This window comes from Orbicella faveolata, unplaced genomic scaffold (assembly GCF_042242905.1).
Source record: "Orbicella faveolata isolate gen_17 unplaced genomic scaffold, um_ofav_v1 contig_14, whole genome shotgun sequence".
NCBI classification, from domain to species: domain Eukaryota; kingdom Metazoa; phylum Cnidaria; class Anthozoa; order Scleractinia; family Merulinidae; genus Orbicella; species Orbicella faveolata.
Genome location: NW_028301541.1, coordinates 10,659,596 through 10,677,500, shown reverse-complemented (window position 1 = coordinate 10,677,500; position 17,905 = coordinate 10,659,596). Strand labels below are relative to the sequence as shown.

The window sequence follows — 17,905 nt, the reverse complement described above, 5'->3', positions numbered from 1 at the left end:
TGGCTGTGAGGCTTGGGGAAATAAAACAAAACAAATCACATCGAGTACAAGGGATGAATTATAATTTCTTTTGGTTTTAGTCCCCTAAGCCTCAAAGCCAAGTTAGAATTTTAATATATCAAAATTGGCCCATTGGTCCACAATAAAAAAGTATAGTGCAAATATATACTTTATGCTGTACGCATGCTTTCCAATAATGTACAGACAAATTTACCAGCAGAATTTTAAAAGGCCAGTGTCAGATTTCATCTTGTTTTTATTGTGAATTAGATGGAGGCCTCTCCATAGTGGTAATGGTGGCATTTTAAGTCACTACTACATACAAGGATGTATCCTCACAAATTTAAATGAAGTACTAAACCAACTATGCATCAATGTAACAGAGATGTAAGGAAAATAATTAGGTGATATGTAACTTACAATCTCATTTCTCTTTGGAAGTCATCATGGATACTTTTCTCACTGTTGAGTGTAGACATTGCAGCTGTCTTCAGACTTTCATTTTTGTCTTCCTGCTCTCTTGCAATAGTGACGTCCATTCTTTCAATCCAGTCAAGTTCTTGGGCAATCTGCTCCAATTTCTGCCTCATGCCAGGCTGTGAGTGAAAAAAAAGTAAACACTTAAAAAGAATGAAACTCGACTATTAATTCATGCTTTAGCCAGTGTTTAGATTATAAAACTAATGCATTGCAACAAACGTTGGATATATTTTAGTATTAGTCCCTTTCGGACAGTAATGAACTGGTATTTTGTACGGAAATGAATTTAATCAAAGTTTAAACCCCAAAAGAAGGAATGGATCACAAGAATAAACTTACAGTGTTGTTGTACGGCGCACGTGTCTTGGTTTGCGGCCTTATCCTGTTCAAACCGACTTGAAGCTTTCCGCTGGCAAAGTCTCTCTGAAGCTGCGAGAGAAATTATCAACTACAGATAAGTACTACGCAAAACAATGAATGGGGTATATTAAGTAAGAAACTGCACAATCAAACCTCGTCGTCTGATAATTCGGAGTTGCTTTCCATGGAATCTTCTTCCATAAAGTCGGCCATTTTGTTTAAATTTATCGTACAAGGACTGGGTCCAGTGAAGCCGCTGACCATATTGGCCCAATCATTTGTTCATATTCACTCGACTCTTTTCACTTCTCTCATCTTCTCTCTTCGATTCTTCATTCCTTCGTTGCTCTCTGGCCCTCCGGAATCTGACGACCGTTTCCATGGATCAATTTCGAGAGATTTTCAACTTATATGCCGAGCAGTTTGCTAAGATTCCCATGTTTCCAGTGTTACAATGTGTTCATTACACTATCATGAACTTAAAACTGCGGATGGCAGAAGGTAAGGGCGTCGAAATGCGCGACTTATGTAACTGTCATCACAAGACCGGGTAAAGAATTTAAAATCTTTTTTTTTCATAGTCGTGTGTTTTATTCTTGTCCGATGGAAAGGAAAAGAACACAATTCATCTTCCATTTAATTTTGAGCAGGCTGGAAAGAAAGTGCACAGCTTGCCGGCAGCTGTCTGTCACCTGACAGTATTTGGCCATTTTCTGGTTCCCCTGCGCCTCTGTGTCAAAACGAGTCTCGGTGAAAAACCATTTGAATGTCAATGTGTCCATTTTCATTCAAATCCAACTCATTTTCATATGAGAAGTTTTGCATCTGGGATTTGCCGCTTCAAGCATTTTCCTCAAAATTTGATTTCTGAAATGTAGTTTGCATGAAGAGTTTTCCACACTCTACTTGATTATTCAGGGTATGCTGCAGTTAAGCCCTTCTTTCCTCCAATGAAATAATTATCTGTCCAAATGTAAGGTGCATTTCCAAACTGATGGAAATAACAGCGCAAAGATGACAGAAGTCAGATGGTTCAGAGTTTCTCCCTCTTGTTTACTTTTTTTTTTTTTTTTTTTTTTTCGTATTGAAATAATTCCTTGACACCATACACATGACCATACACTGTATGGTTGTTTTTTCAGTTGTATTTTGATCTTTCCAGATGTTACTTGATTTAATTTAGGGAGCAAGAGTAGAGGTGATAATGACAGGGTGCTGACATCCAGGAGGGGAAGTCCTAAAAAGCTTCCTTTTTCCCAAAGAAGTCTGCAGATATTTAATTTTTTGCATCCACCATGGGGAATGCTCTTGGCTCCACTATCACTCTTGCTATCACTCTCTGGACAGACTATGATCAGACATGTCTGGATATTTCTAAGTAAGACCTAGAGTTTGCAACTTGATTCTGTTGAGGTATACTTAAGACTCTGTGTAGATGACCTGCTGTTCATTTGAGAAGTGCAAACAAAGTTGCCTATGGTCTAAATCCTGTTTAGACCATGGATTTCTTAAAAGCTGTCTATACATTATTTAAATAATCAGACCTTAATGTTTGTTGTTACAGGTTCAGTGTCCTTTGCATACTCACACCCGATGTCCTCCTGGGTTTCAAGTATCCTGACTTGTTTTGCTGGGACCATACTGGCTAATTTTTTGCTTGGAAACTCTCTAATTTTGCCATTGCTGGACGCTCAACAAATTAGTATTTTGTCCGCCATTTGGTAAGAGATGTAACAATTGAAACTAAATTATGTCTTTGAACAACAGATTGACCTATTGTGAAGTTTATATGAAATAATTCATATATGAACTGCGGTAGTAGATGAAAGTGAAGAATGATCATCGCAGTTAATTTTCCAATTTAAGCAATCGGAAAGAAGAAGCCTGAAAAAATCAGGGCTTCAACGGGATTCGAACCCGTGACCTCCGCGATACCGGTGCGATGCTCTACCAACTGAGCTATGAAGCCACACATTGGGAGCGAGGTCAATTAATTGAGTTCATATCTTCCCGTGAGGAGTGAAATGATGTGAAGTTTATATGAAATAATTCATATATGAACTGCGGTAGTAGATGAAAGTGAAGAATGATCATCGCAGTTAATTTTCCAATTTAAACAATTGGAAAGAAGAAGCCTGAAAAAATCAGGGCTTCAACGGGATTCGAACCCGTGACCTCCGCAATACCGGTGCGATGCTCTACCAACTGAGCTATGAAGCCACACATTGGGAGCGAGGTCAATTAATTGAGTTCATATCTTCCTGTGAGGAGTGAAATGATGTGAAGTTTATATGAAATAATTCATATATGAACTGCGGTAGTAGATGAAAGTGAAGAATGATCATCGCAGTTAATTTTCCAATTTAAGCAATTGGGATTGAATTATTGACTGACTGACTGACTGACTGACTGACTGACTGACTGACTGACTGACTGACTGGCTGGCTGGCTGCCTGACTGACTGACAGACAGACAGACAGACAGATGAACTCACTGACAGTCAGATAGCCTACATAGCAAGTTTCCATATAAATTAGGGGTTTTTGTGAAGTTAATTATTAGCTACATGAAGCATTTCCTCAGTCTGTTCTCTCTTCAAATTTTATGTACCCCAAAATGTGGATTGTTTGTTGGCAGACTAAATAACTGACTTACAGATGAATGAATAGATGGAATTTTCAAGATTATATACATTGTAGTATCATTATAATACCAGGTTGGCAGGTATAATTGTGTGAACCTGCGGTTAGGCACAAGGAAATACACTATACAATTGTGCAAGTTTGAGATGACATCAGATTGAAACCAAGCAGTTGCAAGAGTGACTCCTAATGTTAAGTTTGTAGCTGTAGTTGGAAAGTGTAATATATGTTGCAAGAGGTTTTGAAAGGTGGTAGTGTCAATTATGCTCACCGTCATTACTGTTTGTCTGTACCATCATAATAATTGATGGTTATCAAAGTATTTTTATTTCTTGAATGACAGACTGAGTAAGTTGACACATTTTACTTCAATCATGTAATTGCAGTTTAACTGACTGTGCTGTTTCTTCTGAAGGTATCTTGTGTTCTTTTGCCCTCTGGATTTGTTTACCAAGTTCTTTATGCTGAAACCATTTTGGGTATGTTTGGTTTGTACTGTACAGTCATGTAGTTCAGTTATCAAATATAAATTGCACTTGAAAAATCTCTCACAATACCACTCAAACATCCATGGGATGTATGTGACAGATTAAAGGGGTAACAAGAAGCTGTAGCATGTAAAGGCTGGTTTTCACTAGTGCATACATGTAAGTGTAAACATAAGCCGACATATACAGGTGCAGTAAGATGCTGATAATAAGACCTTTTGTCAGGACAATTTTCCAACAAACGGCTCAACTTAACTGCACCCCACTGCATCTGCGTTTGTTGCATAAGTTGTAATAATAAAGATTATGCTTTTGCGCTAGTGAAAACCACCCTTAAAAGGTAGTTTTTTAAAGCTGAATACATTGTGTTGCTATTGCCAATGTTAGAGCTAACTGTTAAAGACTAACTGGAATGCACTTCTTTGGCTAACTGGTTAGCCTGTGAATTGCTAGGGAGAGGGAATTACCCTAAAAAAGTAAAATTACTGCCAGTTGATGATGATGGTCATGAAGATAAGACCTTTCATGACAATGGAAACACTTTTTTAACATTAATATTTATTAAATAAATATAATTGGTATGAATTTTAAAAGTATTCTTTTTTTTTTTTTTTGCAGGTAGTTCTTCTGGTACTCAAAGAAGCCCACCGGGCAAGAAACATTCTCAAGGGAGTGGAAATGGCAGCGCCACTCTACTCTGATGCATGGCTTGTTATCGTAGTCATTGGGACTGTAAAAGGTGACAAATAAATTAATACTGTCATTGTAACTCAGGGTTGCCACAGTCAGGGAAAAGTCAGGGGAAATTAGATTTTATTCAAGGTCAGTGAAAAGTCAGGGAGTTTTGCACAGTGTTAGGTCAGGGAATTTCTAAATCCCTGTTCAAAGTCAGTGAAAAGTCAGGGAATTTTATCTTAACATTGCCACAAATTATTTTATTAGATGTTTTCATGTAGACATTGCAATTTTGTTTTAAAGTTATCTGAGCCATCCTTATTTTTGTTGATTACTGGCCAGAATAATCATCCTGCAAGGTCAGTGAAAATTGCTTCACAGTCAGTGAAAAGTCAGGCATTTTTTGTTCCGGTGGGTGGCAACCCTGTAACTGCGTATTTGTTTGTAAAACTTTGGTGGTTGTTTTCTATGTAGTTCTGGATTTAAACTTATTTGGCTGTAAAAACGGATGTGTTTTGACTTAATGTTTGACTGGCAGCGATCTAGTAAGTGTGCAGTTTTCACACAAAAGCTTTTGCCTGATAGTCAAGACAAAGTTGAGCATCAATGTTGAAATTGTTGTGCTCTAATAAAGTAATTAAAGGTACATTATCACGAGCGTGACTTAAAAAAGTCAAAATCTAAAGACTTTCCATTGGTGGTAACCATGAGTACTGAAAATGTTATTAATATTGGTCTACATTGGTTCCAGGGGGATTTCATGAACTAGTGAAGAAACTAAGTCATAATTCAGCATTGTATTGAGAATAAATTCAACAATATTTCATGGTAATGTTCCTTTAATTCACTTTTACTGACAATTTTTTTGTTAATCCTTTTTACCATACTGTAGGAGCGGGCAGCAGACTTATAAGACCAGTGGTTAAGTTTGTCCAAGGCAAAGTGGAAACTATAAACGAAGCACTCTATCCTTCATTGTAAGATGTTATTGTTATAATAAATCTTTTTTGGTTGTTATTCATAATGTGTGAGTTAAGTACAGGGTGCTTTGTATATAAATCACTACTTTTGGAGGGTTGCTGCTTTCGGGGGTCGTAATATTTTTGGAAGTTCAAAGTATTTGCCTGCTTGCATGCATTTACTACGCGGGTGGAATTTGAAAACAGAGGTTTCACTCTGAAAACGCATCAAATGTCAGGGAAATAACATTATTATCATGACTAAATCGTCTTAAAAAACCTCTGTTTTTAAAATATTTTCTGTCCACAGGAAAACGCAAAGCCGGAGTTTTTCAAATTCCTCCAGTTTGAAAAGCATTTTGAAAAGCTCCAAACCGTAGAATAAAGCTGCATTTTCAAATTTCTCTGGCGTTGTGTGAACACTGCCTTAACTGGTCAAGTATTTGTTTTAATTATTTATTTTGTACTTGTTCTTTTATTTCAGCGTCACTAAGCTGTCCGTTGTTGGTAGTGTCCTTTTCATTGTGGTCCAGAATCGTATGGTGGACTTCACAACAGCTGAAGTTCTACTAATCATTGCTTCTGTAGGGTCGTTTCTTCAGGTCTTGATGTACTTAAGCAATACGAGTGATCCTTTTACCTATTTGGAGAGAGGCATAGCTGCTGTTTTCTTCAGAGAACCAACTGAAAAGGCAAACACTTCAGACAGTAAGAAGAAGGAAGAGTAGAGACAAGACATACTTGCCGATAGAGCTCTCTGTCTTGAATATTTTCTTTGGTTTTGGATAACTGAATTAGTTGAAGGAACTTGTGGAGTGGTGCATCTTTGGAAAAGAAAGGGAAATATATGGATTCCAGGAACTAGTGAAGACTTCTCGATTCTTATTTATCAAGCCGTGCTAAAGCAATTTGTCTATTTTGCGAGGTTGAAATCAGAAATAAGTCAGAACCATTCCAAAAGCTCCACTCTGAAATAGACAGTTCACCTGAAATATCGAACTGCTGATAAAATGCAGAGAAAATGTCGGGCTAAGTGACATTGTATTAATAACAGATCAAGTTTACCTGTAAATACTCTTTCTTTTTTCCACGAATCATAGAAAGTAGTATAGGAGGAAAAGGCTCTGCTTGCAGGGTGATGTAAATACTACTTCTTAGCTAGATAATCTGTTAGGTATGACATGCAAACAATCTTCATCTGTGCGACATGTAGTTATGAATAAGTTATGAATATACGGAAAGTAAAAATCAAAGTAAAAAACCCTTGCTCCAGCTTAACACTTAAACTGACCAACACAGGGAAATATGCCTTCTCAAATAATAATTCGTCAAGTTAAAACAAAGGAAATCACAACCGTGAAGGAGGTTTGGATGCCTGGTCTTAATTAGCATAGATTTTGACGATTTTACTTCTCCGTTTACTCCTTAGTTTTGTTTCGATTGAGAAGACATATCATACACTCGAGACAGTGTTTCATCGGCTATCCAAACACCTCGAATGTCGTCAAAAATACTCCGCTGCGCGTCGTATTTTCAACTCTCTTCTCGTTGTTTGGATTTCCCGATGAGACAGTCTCTCGTGTGATATATTACATCTCGTTATCGCCCCTCTAGAGATTCCAGTTAAGCTTCATACATTTTTAAAATTTTTGGCTTTTGAGAACCCCCTCCCCCCTACCCCCCAACCCTCTCGAAATTTCCAGTGACCTTCCATGGGCTGGAAATTGTCTGAAACCTCTCAATTTTCCGTGTGCTAGAATCCGGTTTAAGCCGGTGGTCCTGGTTCAAGCCCCGGTTAGGGTTATGATGTGTTCTTGAGCAAGACACTGTACTTTCCACGTCTCTCTACACCCAGGTGTATAATTTAAATTGGAATTAAATGCTGGGGGATACCTGTGATGGACTAGCATCTCTACTAACAAAGAAAGAGTGGAGCATCTTTGTTTTAAATACACGCGACTGACCAACCATACGCACAGGATTCCGCAAACTTGCAACACTTAATTTGCTGCGCGATAAGTTAGTCACGCGCAACAATGAGTTTCAACTTGCAATGTGCAACAATATTGCGAGACAAGTTAAAGGAAAATGTTGACCGTACTACCAGACAAAAAAACAAACAAAAAGGCAAGGCAAACAAATAAACAATCAGAACGCAGAGAAAAACCGGGAAGCCACGCCAAGGACGGGAAAACGCGAGCGTCGTTGATTGGGCGAAATACAATACAGTACAAATGTCGCGCTCCATTTGCGCCTCCTTGCTTTTTCCTCGCTGGAACGCGTTACCATCGTCTTTTGCTCATTCAAACGCGGTGAAGGAACGCTTGATCCCACGTTGCCCAGAATTACAATAGATGGGATCACAATTAGACCAAAATCAAAACGTAAAGCTGCGGGTGCGTGGTACTGCACGACATGAATCATAATATCGCAATGAAATAATTTCTCGCGGTTTAGTTCGCGAGGTTTCCAGAAAAGCCACTTTTCGAGTCCTTTATAGCTAGCTTGATAACAAAAAAGAGAGTTTTCTAAGGGTGGAATCATGCACACTGTCATGTAAGTTGGAATCTGATCAGACACTCAGACTTTGAATGCAAATCAGTTCCAATTTGGGAGTGATTTGATTTGTTAGAAGAGAAGCTTCTGGCCGCTCCACGATACGATAAAGTGGGAATATGAAAATCGCGCCGCGCACCAAATGAGTCAGCAAATGAAAGAAAGACAAAAAAGGCATTTATTTCGTCTTTACAGGATGCTCTTTTTTGACGTTAAAGAACCTTATCCTTTCTTAACAATACGCAAAAAGAGTGTGGCTAAAAATAGCATTGCAACTGTGTATTTCTTTCTCTTCTTTAGTTTTCTTTCAGGCCATGGAAACTGACGAGTTCCTTCCACACTGGCTGAGTGACCGCTGGGAGAGTATCAAGATCTATCCAGCCGACTGCTTGGAGAGCCTGAAGAATTGTCAAGCCGTGAGCAGATACAAACAAGCTACACTGGAAAAGTTGAAAATTTACAGAGTATGTAAATAACATGTAATTAACATGTAAATAATCAAAAAAGACTAAAGAATAATTTACATGATTTTTCCCCTTTTACATGTTTTGGAGGTTTCATGTAAATAACATGTAAATATTTTAAGTGAAACATGTAAATGAAGAAAACACTGTAAATGTTTCAAAGCAAAGGGCTAAGATCATGTAAATAACATGTAAACTGTTCCTGCAAATACTGTAAATAGCCTGTAAATTTCTTGTGATTCAACCTGGAAACCCGTAAATAACATGTAAATTTAATACAGGGAGGGTGCCATAATACTGTAAATAACATGTAAATAAAAAAGGGGAGGCTGTAAACAACGTGTAAATAAAAAAAGGGAGGCTGTAAATAACATGGAAAATGAAAACAGGAGCCTGTAAACAACATGTAAATCGAAGAAGGGAGCCTGTAAATAACATGTAAATCGTAAAAGGGAGCCTGTAAATAACGTGTAAATCGAAAAAGGGAGTCTGTAAATAACATGGAAATCAAAAAAGGAGCCCATAAAGAACATGTAAATCGAAAAAGGGATCCTGTAAATAACACGTAAATCAAAAAAGGGAGCCTGTAAATAACATGTAAATCGAAAAAGGGAGCCTGTAAATAACATGTAAATCGAAGAAGGGAGCCTGTAAATAACATGTAAATCGAAAAAGGGAGCCTGTAAATAACATGTAAATCAAAAAAGGGAGCCTGTAAATAACATGTAAATGGAAATGGGGAGCCTGTAAATAACATGGAAATCGAAAAAGGGAGCCTGTAAATAACATGGAAATCGAAGAAGGGAGCCTGTAAATAACATGTAAATCGAAGAAGGGAGCCTGTAAATAACATGTAAATCGAAGAAGGGAGCCTGTAAATAACATGTAAATCGAAAAAGGGAGCCTGTAAATAACATGTAAATCGAAAAAGGGAGCCTGTAAATAACATGTAAATGGAAAAGGGGAGCCTGTAAATAACATGGAAATCGAAAAAGGGAACCTGTAAATAGCATGTAAATGGAAAAAGGGAGCCTGTAAATAACATGGAAATCGAAAAAGGCAGCCTGTAAATAACCTGTAAATTGAAAAAGGGAGCCTGCAAATAACCTGTAAATTGAAAAAGGGAGCCTGTAAATAACCTGGAAATGGAAAAAGGGAGCCTGTAAATAACATGGAAATCAAAAAAGGAGGCAGAAACCCTGTACGATAAATGACTTGTAAATAATAACTTGAAGAAAAATGCATGGAATGTACTGTTTTATTGTAATCAAATCTGTTGACCTTAATTATAATAGTAGAAAATATGCAAATTTATACAGAATCAGAAATTTATTGCAATCAGAACAAACTCAGTAAAATTCAAATAGTTTTTATATGCCATGAATAAGGTGTACAATGTATACATTGCAACAAATAAAACATGTTTTCTTTTCTATCTATCCATAACAAGACAACTTAAATGTAATTTTGTGCATGGCCAAAATATTTTAAAATACCATGACTGACTCCTTTAACCAAATTCAAGCACTTTTCAAGAAGACTACTAAAATTCAAGACCTTTTCAAGATTGTGCGAAACCATGTCATATTCAGCTCTATTTAATTCCTAAATAATAAAATGATTAAGAACTACATGTATACTGTTGTCAGCTACAACTAGTAAAAATTTTGCAATTTAGGTGTATTACTAAATTAAAATTGTTTGCGAATGGATACCTGTCTTAAATATATACTAAATCCACAAAGTCAAATGTAACATAATGATAATACCTGTCATAAAATGAATGAATAAACTGTTTTTTCTTACTAAGTAATTAATGTAGGATTAAATTAGCCTTAATAATGAAAAATGGGGGAGGCACGATGGCCTTGTAGTTACATGTAGTGCACTCAACTCCTAATCGAGCGATCCGGGTTCAAGCTCTAGGTGGGTACATTCTGTTGTGTTGTTGGGCAACACACTTTACTCTCAGTGCCTCTCCACCCAGGTGTATAAGTGGGTAGCAGTGAATTTAATGGTGGGGTAACCCTGCAATGGCTGGCATCTCATCAAGGGGGAGTAGAAATAGTCCTAGTCACTTCCTGCTACAGGTAGCGGGATAAGCTCCAGCCTGTTGGGCCACATGACTCGTATGCAGACTTTACCTTTACCTTATTATGAAAATTACTGCAACATAAGTGTGAAGTATTGATCAACTTTTTTCATAGAGTGAATTGTTCTTTTGAAATAACAGAAACTAGGGAGAAAAAACCTTTACCACAAGATAGAGATTGACATTTTAAATTCATCATAAAAACATTCATGCCAAAGGAATACTACATTGCATAACATAAAACAAGGCTTCTGACATCTTTTAGGCTATGTTTACAAAGTCACAGTTTCCTTCTTTTTCCAAAACTGTACGGAATCCAAACAGTACAAACATTTTGGACCCCTGACAAAACATTCACTGTAAATAATATTCAAAATTTTACTTTTTCTTTTTGTGATAAAAAAAACTGTACTGTAAAAAAAATTCATAGGGGCCTGTTGAAATTGAAAGGCGTATCTAGCACCATAGTTCCCATAACACATCATAAGCTAATAAATTATTGTTCTGGTACTATGTGTTTGTAAACATAGCCTTTGCTTTTTATGATGAAATCTTATAGCTGCTGTATTGAACAATAAGTATCAACCTAGCAATCTAAGATATTTAAATTTGATGCTAATTCACTAGCACAGATACAGTGTAAGTGATACTTCAAAGCATTAAAAAATAATGTTTAAAGTGGTTGAATTTATGCCAGAAAGCTGCCAGAGCATATTAGAGTGTTGAAGGTCACCATGTTAGACTGTAATGCACCAGGGGCCCATTTCTCGAAGGTCCCAAAAAGTTTTCGCACCCAGAAAGCCTTACCAAAATCTGAAATCTTATGCTTACAGAGCTGTTTTAATCGCTTATTCTCAATATGAACAGAGGTTTCCTTCACACAAGAAGTTTCAGGCATATACAACTCTTAGTTTTTAGACACAGCTCAATTAAAGATGGCTTTCTGGGCCCGAAAAGTTTCCAGGGCCTTCAAGAAATGGGCCTTGGACCCCTTATAGAGTCATAAGTACTGTAGACTTCTCAGTGGCTGATTTTTTCCTGATCAAGCATCAATGCCAAGGAGTATGCATGTATTGACCGCTCTCAATTTTACTTCATCCTACAAGTAACATAAAACATTTCGTTAAATAAGATAAGTTATGTCTGAGTATGAATCAGCAAATTCTGTGTATGATATCAATCAGTGAATTTTACATGGGAGTTATTATTTTGTTTCTTATCATTCCAATTTATACTGTGACCTTTGAAATCGGACTGTAGCCGGTCATGTTGACTGGCCAAAGTAATTTTAGCTTGGTCACGTCTCGTTTCTGACTGGTCAGGATATTTATGCAAAAATCAAGTACATGTAATGTGAGCCAAATTAAACCCACAAATATAGTCTGTTTGTTCCAGTCACTGCTAGACCGTTTAAAAATTGGCTTAATATTTTTCCGAACGGATTTAACCCCAGTCACTTGAATGGCATTCCTATCGATCTTGAACGCATGACAAACAGCAAGCGAATGGTCTTTAGCCGTTCGAACAGATACATGTATGCATTGGTGTATGTTTTCATTAGAGGTCATAATAAAAAAGATTAAAAACTCTCAGATTTACAGTTGGAGATTTGATTGTTTATTCAAGAATGAACAACGTGACCGTCTCAACATGACATGACTGGTCAACATGACCAGCGAGTGAAGTTTTTGGCCAGTCAAGTCACCATTCTGGCCAGACATTGCCCGTTGACCGGCCATTATTTTGAGCCCTGAATATTCATCAATAAAACAGATCTTACATCTACATCTGTAGCTATTGTGTGACAAAAACTTTGCATCTCTGATTGGAAGGCACTGAATATCAGAGGATGTTGAAGAACTAAACTCAAAATGTGTGGCAGTAAATATTCAATGTTCACTATCTTCTACATTGTAATATTCATGCACAATAAATCAAACTCCTATCAAACAATGTTTAAATAATAAGTCAAGTTATTTGCAGGCACAATTTGATTGTTTCTTACACGCACTTATGCTCTATTGGTGGGCAAAGGTACAGCTGATGTCATAAATGTTTGTTTTTGTTTCTTTGTTATGCATTACAAAGCAGATAGATTCTACGTTGTCACGCATCTGTTCAGTAATAGATCACAGAAGACATCAAAATGTGGTAAGAACATCAGTGACACACGCCTGAAAAATTCACAGATTCTGTGACACACTCTGGTAATGCCTTATGTGAATATTTTTTGTTTTTACCACATTTTGGTGTTATCCGTGATCTACTCAGGGCAGGAAAAAACCAGGTCTGATTTCCTCAGCCAAGTAAATTTTGCTCTTGGGTAAACAAAAATAGGAGTTCAGTGGCCCGGTGGGCAAGTGAAATTACAATGTAGCCTCAGTAGTCTTGTGAGTCTGACTAAAAATGCCAGCTTGATAAACGATAATTTCCAGTCCCTCCATTTCAAAACTTAAGACCCAAAGATTCGTTAATTATTAGGTTGAAAGCAAGAATTAGTTAGGAATCCGAGCGTACCTCATTCGCATTTGTCCTCTGATTTCCTTACTGGCCACCACACTGGCAACTAATATTTAAATGGGGGCAAGTGAAAACTGAAATTGACTGGCCCACTGGGCAAGTGACTTACAATTTTTTTTCCTGCCCTGCTACAGATGAATGAACAGATGCATGACACATGAAACCTGCATGTATTTGATAAGAGCCCAATTTCATACAAGTAAAATGTACAGCTGTAACAGGTCTCTAAAATGCTGTCTGGTCATCCCAGGGTAAGGCAATCGATTGAAATTGATCCATAAATTGATATAAATCAATAAATTGAAATTAATGTAAGTGTTATCAGTGCTATCAATCAATTGAAAGAAATTCATACTCACATGCTAGAGAAGTTTCAAGTTATCAATTTGATTTTACCAAATTTATCAGTCATTAGAGAATCAATTGAAAGTTGGCCTCTCTTTGTTAGTTCACATAAACTGTAGAAAAATTGTGTCCCTCAACACAATGTTTGATTGTAACTTTTTTATGTAGATTTCAAAGGCACTACCAAAGATCCCCAAAACATAGTCCCTGATACATGTATGCCAGCAAAATATTCTGTTTACAAGATACAATGTTATGTTTTTATGCAATTGTATTCATGATTTCATATTTCACTTTATATCTTTTGTTCATTTCTTTCTTATTAAATGTTGCTTAGAAGATACGCTAGTATCAGCAAAATTGATAATGTTTATTGAAAATTTGATCACAATTGATTACTCATGACGAATCCTTTTATTGATTTCTGATATCATTGACTAATTCCTATTGATTGTTATGAAATAATCGATTGACTATACTGTGTCGTCCAAGACAAGTAGATTTTCCTGCCTGGGCAAGTTACTCTTCCTTTTTTTTTCAAGTCCTGTGTAGTTTTCATGACAGTTTGAGGTACATGTATACCTCTTTATAAAGTATCGTAGTGTTTTTTTTGGTGAAAGAAAATTTCACAACATTTAACTTACTATCAGCACCAGTGGGTGCAATGTCCATGTACAGTTGTGTAGCATATTGTAACTTGCATGTAGGTACAACTGTAGACACCTGAGTAACTTCAGAATACTTACAATAGCATAAGAGAAATTTGTCTGCTGAAGATGGCACATTACATTTTAGCTTACTAGCATTCACATCAGAGGGCAACATAACCTTACAAGAGCATGCATCAGAAGGAATCATAAGGTGCATATAAGCCAATAACAAATGTCGCATGCTCTTACTCGGTTATCGAGAACAGATAATAACAGATAATAAAGCCCTTTATGCACAGCAGGTAAACCTCAACAAAGTCGATTCCACAAGCAAAGTAACTTCTCCTTGATAATGACACATTCACAACCAAAGGCAAAATGAATTGTATACGTATCTTGACGTTACTTTACTCTACTCGTTCAATTTATGCAAAACTTGCTTACCTGTTGTTGTTGTTGCCTGTAATCGCTATCTTCAGCTTCTGGGTAACGGAAAATTTTGCCTTGAAACCGTGCACGATGACGAAGCGAAGGTAGGGTGGATTTTGGCCCGCTAAAACAGAGCTCGAGTTCGATGCAAGTTCCAACGAACTGCCAAACGTTGGCGGGAGAACCGACAGGACCTGGTACCTAACATGAAGACCGCTGATTCCTGTTTGTTGGTGATCGGGTACTCACAAGGCTGGTATGCTCTTATAAAGGGACTGGGATAACAGTGATGGCAATGAAAGCACAAAACGGTAGAAATCACCAAAAAACAAACAAACAAACAAACAAACAAAAAAACAAAATGTCATTCTGGGTACCGAAAAAAAGTCAGCTATCATTTTCGGAAAGGCGATAAGTCCTAACGTTTTCGGGAAATGGACAAAAAAGCCCTAATAATGTAACGTTTATATGAAATATTTCATATATGAACTGCGGTTATTGATGAAAGTGAAGAATGATCATCGCAGTTAATTTTCCAATTTAAGCAACTGGAAAGAAGAAGCCTGAAAAAAATCAGAGCTTCAACGGGATTCGAACCCGTGACCTCCGCGATACCGGTGCGATGCTCTACCAACTGAGCTATGAAGCCACACATTGGGAGCGAGGTCAATTAATTGATCATTCTTCACTTTCAAAAAAGCCCTAATAAGTACGAGATACACAAGCTCTTCTAGAATAACCGAACAGATATTTTTTTTTTTTTTTTGCGGAACCTAAAATTAACCTACAGAGCTTTGAAAGTACGCGAGATAGCCTAAAACAGCGTTTCAAAGCATTCGAGAGAAAACGGTCGTTGGGCCGGGCGTGTCCCTTATGGTTCCCTGCCTAACTTAACTCGCGTCAGTTCAAACTCGGTCACCGGGGCTCTTTCCGTCTTGAACTCATACAACACGTGACGCTTTCATGGTCCTTCATGAATAAATACGTACGTGTCCGAGAATTAATTTTTCTCTTTTCTAGAGACGTAAGCTTGGGACGCCTGCATGTGCAGTAACAATTCTAGTTTTATTTTGTCGTTGTGGATGCGCGGAAAGTTCACAAGAAGACAGCTTAGTGCGGTGTCGATCAATGCAGCGATTTAGTTTGGTGCATACCTTCTAACCCAAATTCAATTTAAAACACACTATAGCACACACTTGGATTTTAGAGAAGTTCAAATGCTTCAACGTAAAAGGCACCTTAATGGAGGCTTCACGAAGGTTTACGGAGCTTTAGGGCGGTGTTACATTTTAACTTTACAGGCCTTTAAAAGGTCCCATTTATATGTTCTCGGTTACCCGAGACAACCCTTCCTCTCTCTCTCCCCCGTCCCCCCAAGTTTAACCTGGCCGGGGTAACTTTTCATTTATTTCCTTGCAAAATCCAACCAACCGTTTACAAGAGGATAGCGAACCTGTCGGTAACTTGGAATTTACATCATTTCAACAGTCTTCGTTGGTTGAACCGTTACACCAGTTATATTAAATAAGCCCACTTTTCCGTTACATGGTTTTTGCAGGGTTTAGGCAGGCCTTCTCTTAAATTTAGATCTTTTTTTCTAAGAGTCTCCATTTTACATTAACGTGGTCTTAACAGTTTTTCGAAAAGCCCCCATTATCTCATTTAAATTGTTTTCACAGCCTTTGCAAGGTCCCCCTTTTTAATTTACATGTTTGTAACAGGCTATTTACAGCCCCCCACTGCACCCGTGCAACTTCTAGGTTTTCCATTGACATGGTTTTTACATGTTTCTTACAGGCTCCCTTTCTTTCATTTACATTGTTTTTACATGTTTCTTACAGGCCCCCTTTTTTTCATTTACATGGTTTTTACATGTTTCTTACAGGCTCCCTTTCTTTCATTTACATTGTTTTTACATGTTTCTTACAGGTCCCCTTTTTTTCATTGACATGGTTTTTACATGTTTCTTACAGGTCCCCTTTTTTCATTGACATGGTTTTTACATGTTTCTTACAGGCCCCCTTTTTTCATTTACCTGGTTTTTAAATGTTTCTTACAGGCTCCCTTTTTTCATTGACATGGTTTTTACATGTTTCTTACAGGCCCCCTTTTTTCATTTACATGGTTTTTACATGTTTCTTACAGGCCCCCTTTTTTCATTTACATGGTTTTTACATGTTTCTTACAGGCCCCCTTTTTTCATTTACATGGTTTTTACAGGGTTACAAACATAACATTTCCAGACTTTTTACAGCATTCGCTTGAATTATTTACACGTTTCTTACATGGTTTAGCAAAGCAATTTACATGTTTTTTACAAAGGCAGACACTGTAAAAGTGCGCAAAATATTTTACAGGTTTTTACATGTTCTTCAAATGATCGTTGTCGACAAAGACAATGTAAATCACTATTTACAGAACATTTACATACTGTACTAAAAGCTGTAAATTTCCTGTAAATTTATTTTAAAAAACCCTAACATGTAAATTGTAATTTACAAAGAATGTAAATCAATATTTACATGCTGTAAATTAAAATTGACATGTCCATGTAAATTTTCAACTTTTCCAGTGCTAAAGAGTTTAGTCACTCTAATCCCGTGATCGTAATGTTCCTGGCCATCGTGTTTGGCTTTGGCTTCCTCCCTGTAATCGTCTTCTTGTCGTTCGTATTCGGCTCCTTGTGGTCATCTTCTTCATAGCGCTAACAGTATTCGAGGGAGTATCTGTGATGCCGTTCCTCGCTGTTGCAGTTTCAATACTGATGTTTGGAGGCGTGGTGACCGTTTTCGCGTACATAGCTTTCTGCTGTGTCGTGAAGATTCGACGAATCATCAAGCGATTTAATTATAAAGGAATGCTCCAGTCCAGGCTTCCTTCAAGAATCCATGGAAAAAGAATCCGATTTGCTGGACACATAGTGAAGACACATGCCCCACAACAACTTAAGGAGGAACAAACTTTTGTGGGTGAACTGTTCAACAGTTCTCGCGATTGCTTCTACACAAAAATTAACCAACTAAAAAAGTTAAAGATATAAAATATAAAACACGAAATAAAACAAAAAAAGATTCACTCGATTTTATTTATAAACAATTCCGTCTTTTATTTGCCTCAAAACTCCACCCGTTTATAATATAAATATGCCTCTCTTTTTATTTAAGATTTAACTTAACCCATTTGTTCTACCAGTTAAAAATACACATGATGTCCACTTTTTAACTCTCTTTTATTAATTACTAAAT

The 17,905-nt window shown here is 37.1% G+C and overlaps 2 protein-coding genes, 1 long non-coding RNA gene and 1 other non-coding gene across 5 annotated transcripts in view; 1 reads left to right on the top strand and 3 right to left on the bottom strand.

Moving 5' to 3' along the window:
- The window catches only part of LOC110044465 (putative rRNA-processing protein EBP2), a 10,988-nt gene extending 9,869 nt beyond the window's left edge, over positions 1–1,119 (bottom strand). The window contains exons 1-3 of the mRNA XM_089286573.1: positions 994–1,119; positions 820–909; positions 421–596 (exon numbers count right to left, since the gene is read on the bottom strand). Of these exons, the coding sequence (XP_089142699.1) occupies positions 421–596; positions 820–909; positions 994–1,104 (377 nt within the window). The 5' untranslated portion in view covers positions 1,105–1,119. The remainder of the gene's footprint in view (positions 1–420; positions 597–819; positions 910–993) is intronic.
- Positions 1,120–6,810, top strand: LOC110044468 (trimeric intracellular cation channel type 1B.1-like). 2 transcript variants are annotated; one of them, XM_089286575.1, is made up of 7 exons: positions 1,120–1,341; positions 2,024–2,218; positions 2,405–2,561; positions 3,898–3,961; positions 4,589–4,709; positions 5,538–5,622; positions 6,089–6,810. In XM_089286575.1, exons 1-7 carry the CDS (start codon positions 1,221–1,223, stop codon positions 6,330–6,332), a joined length of 987 nt encoding a protein of 328 aa, XP_089142701.1. In that variant the 5' UTR covers positions 1,120–1,220; the 3' UTR covers positions 6,333–6,810. The 2 variants fall into 2 exon arrangements, with proteins under 2 accessions (XP_089142701.1, XP_089142700.1); XM_089286574.1 differs by lacking the exon at positions 2,024–2,218.
- On the bottom strand, positions 2,988–3,060 carry Trnat-ggu (transfer RNA threonine (anticodon GGU)). Its single transcript has one exon. It is a non-coding gene; the product is annotated as a tRNA-Thr (tRNA).
- Positions 6,811–9,864: 3,054 nt separating the features above from the next.
- On the bottom strand, positions 9,865–15,417 carry LOC149113934 (uncharacterized). The gene is made up of 2 exons (XR_016206367.1): positions 14,676–15,417; positions 9,865–11,815 (listed from the first exon to the last, which is right to left on the bottom strand). It is a non-coding gene; the product is annotated as an uncharacterized LOC149113934 (long non-coding RNA).
- Between the last annotated feature and the right edge of the window lie 2,488 nt (positions 15,418–17,905).

Bases quoted from the DNA above. Each gene is read 5' to 3' on its own strand.
- LOC110044468 (XM_089286575.1), top strand. From the start codon at position 1,221: ATGGATCAATTTCGAGAGATTTTCAACTTATATGCCGAGCAGTTTGCT. The intron at 2,219-2,404 runs GTAAGACCTAGA...TTGTTGTTACAG, and splicing joins ACATGTCTGGATATTTCTAA to GTTCAGTGTCCTTTGCATAC. The intron at 2,562-3,897 runs GTAAGAGATGTA...TTTCTTCTGAAG, and splicing joins AGTATTTTGTCCGCCATTTG to GTATCTTGTGTTCTTTTGCC.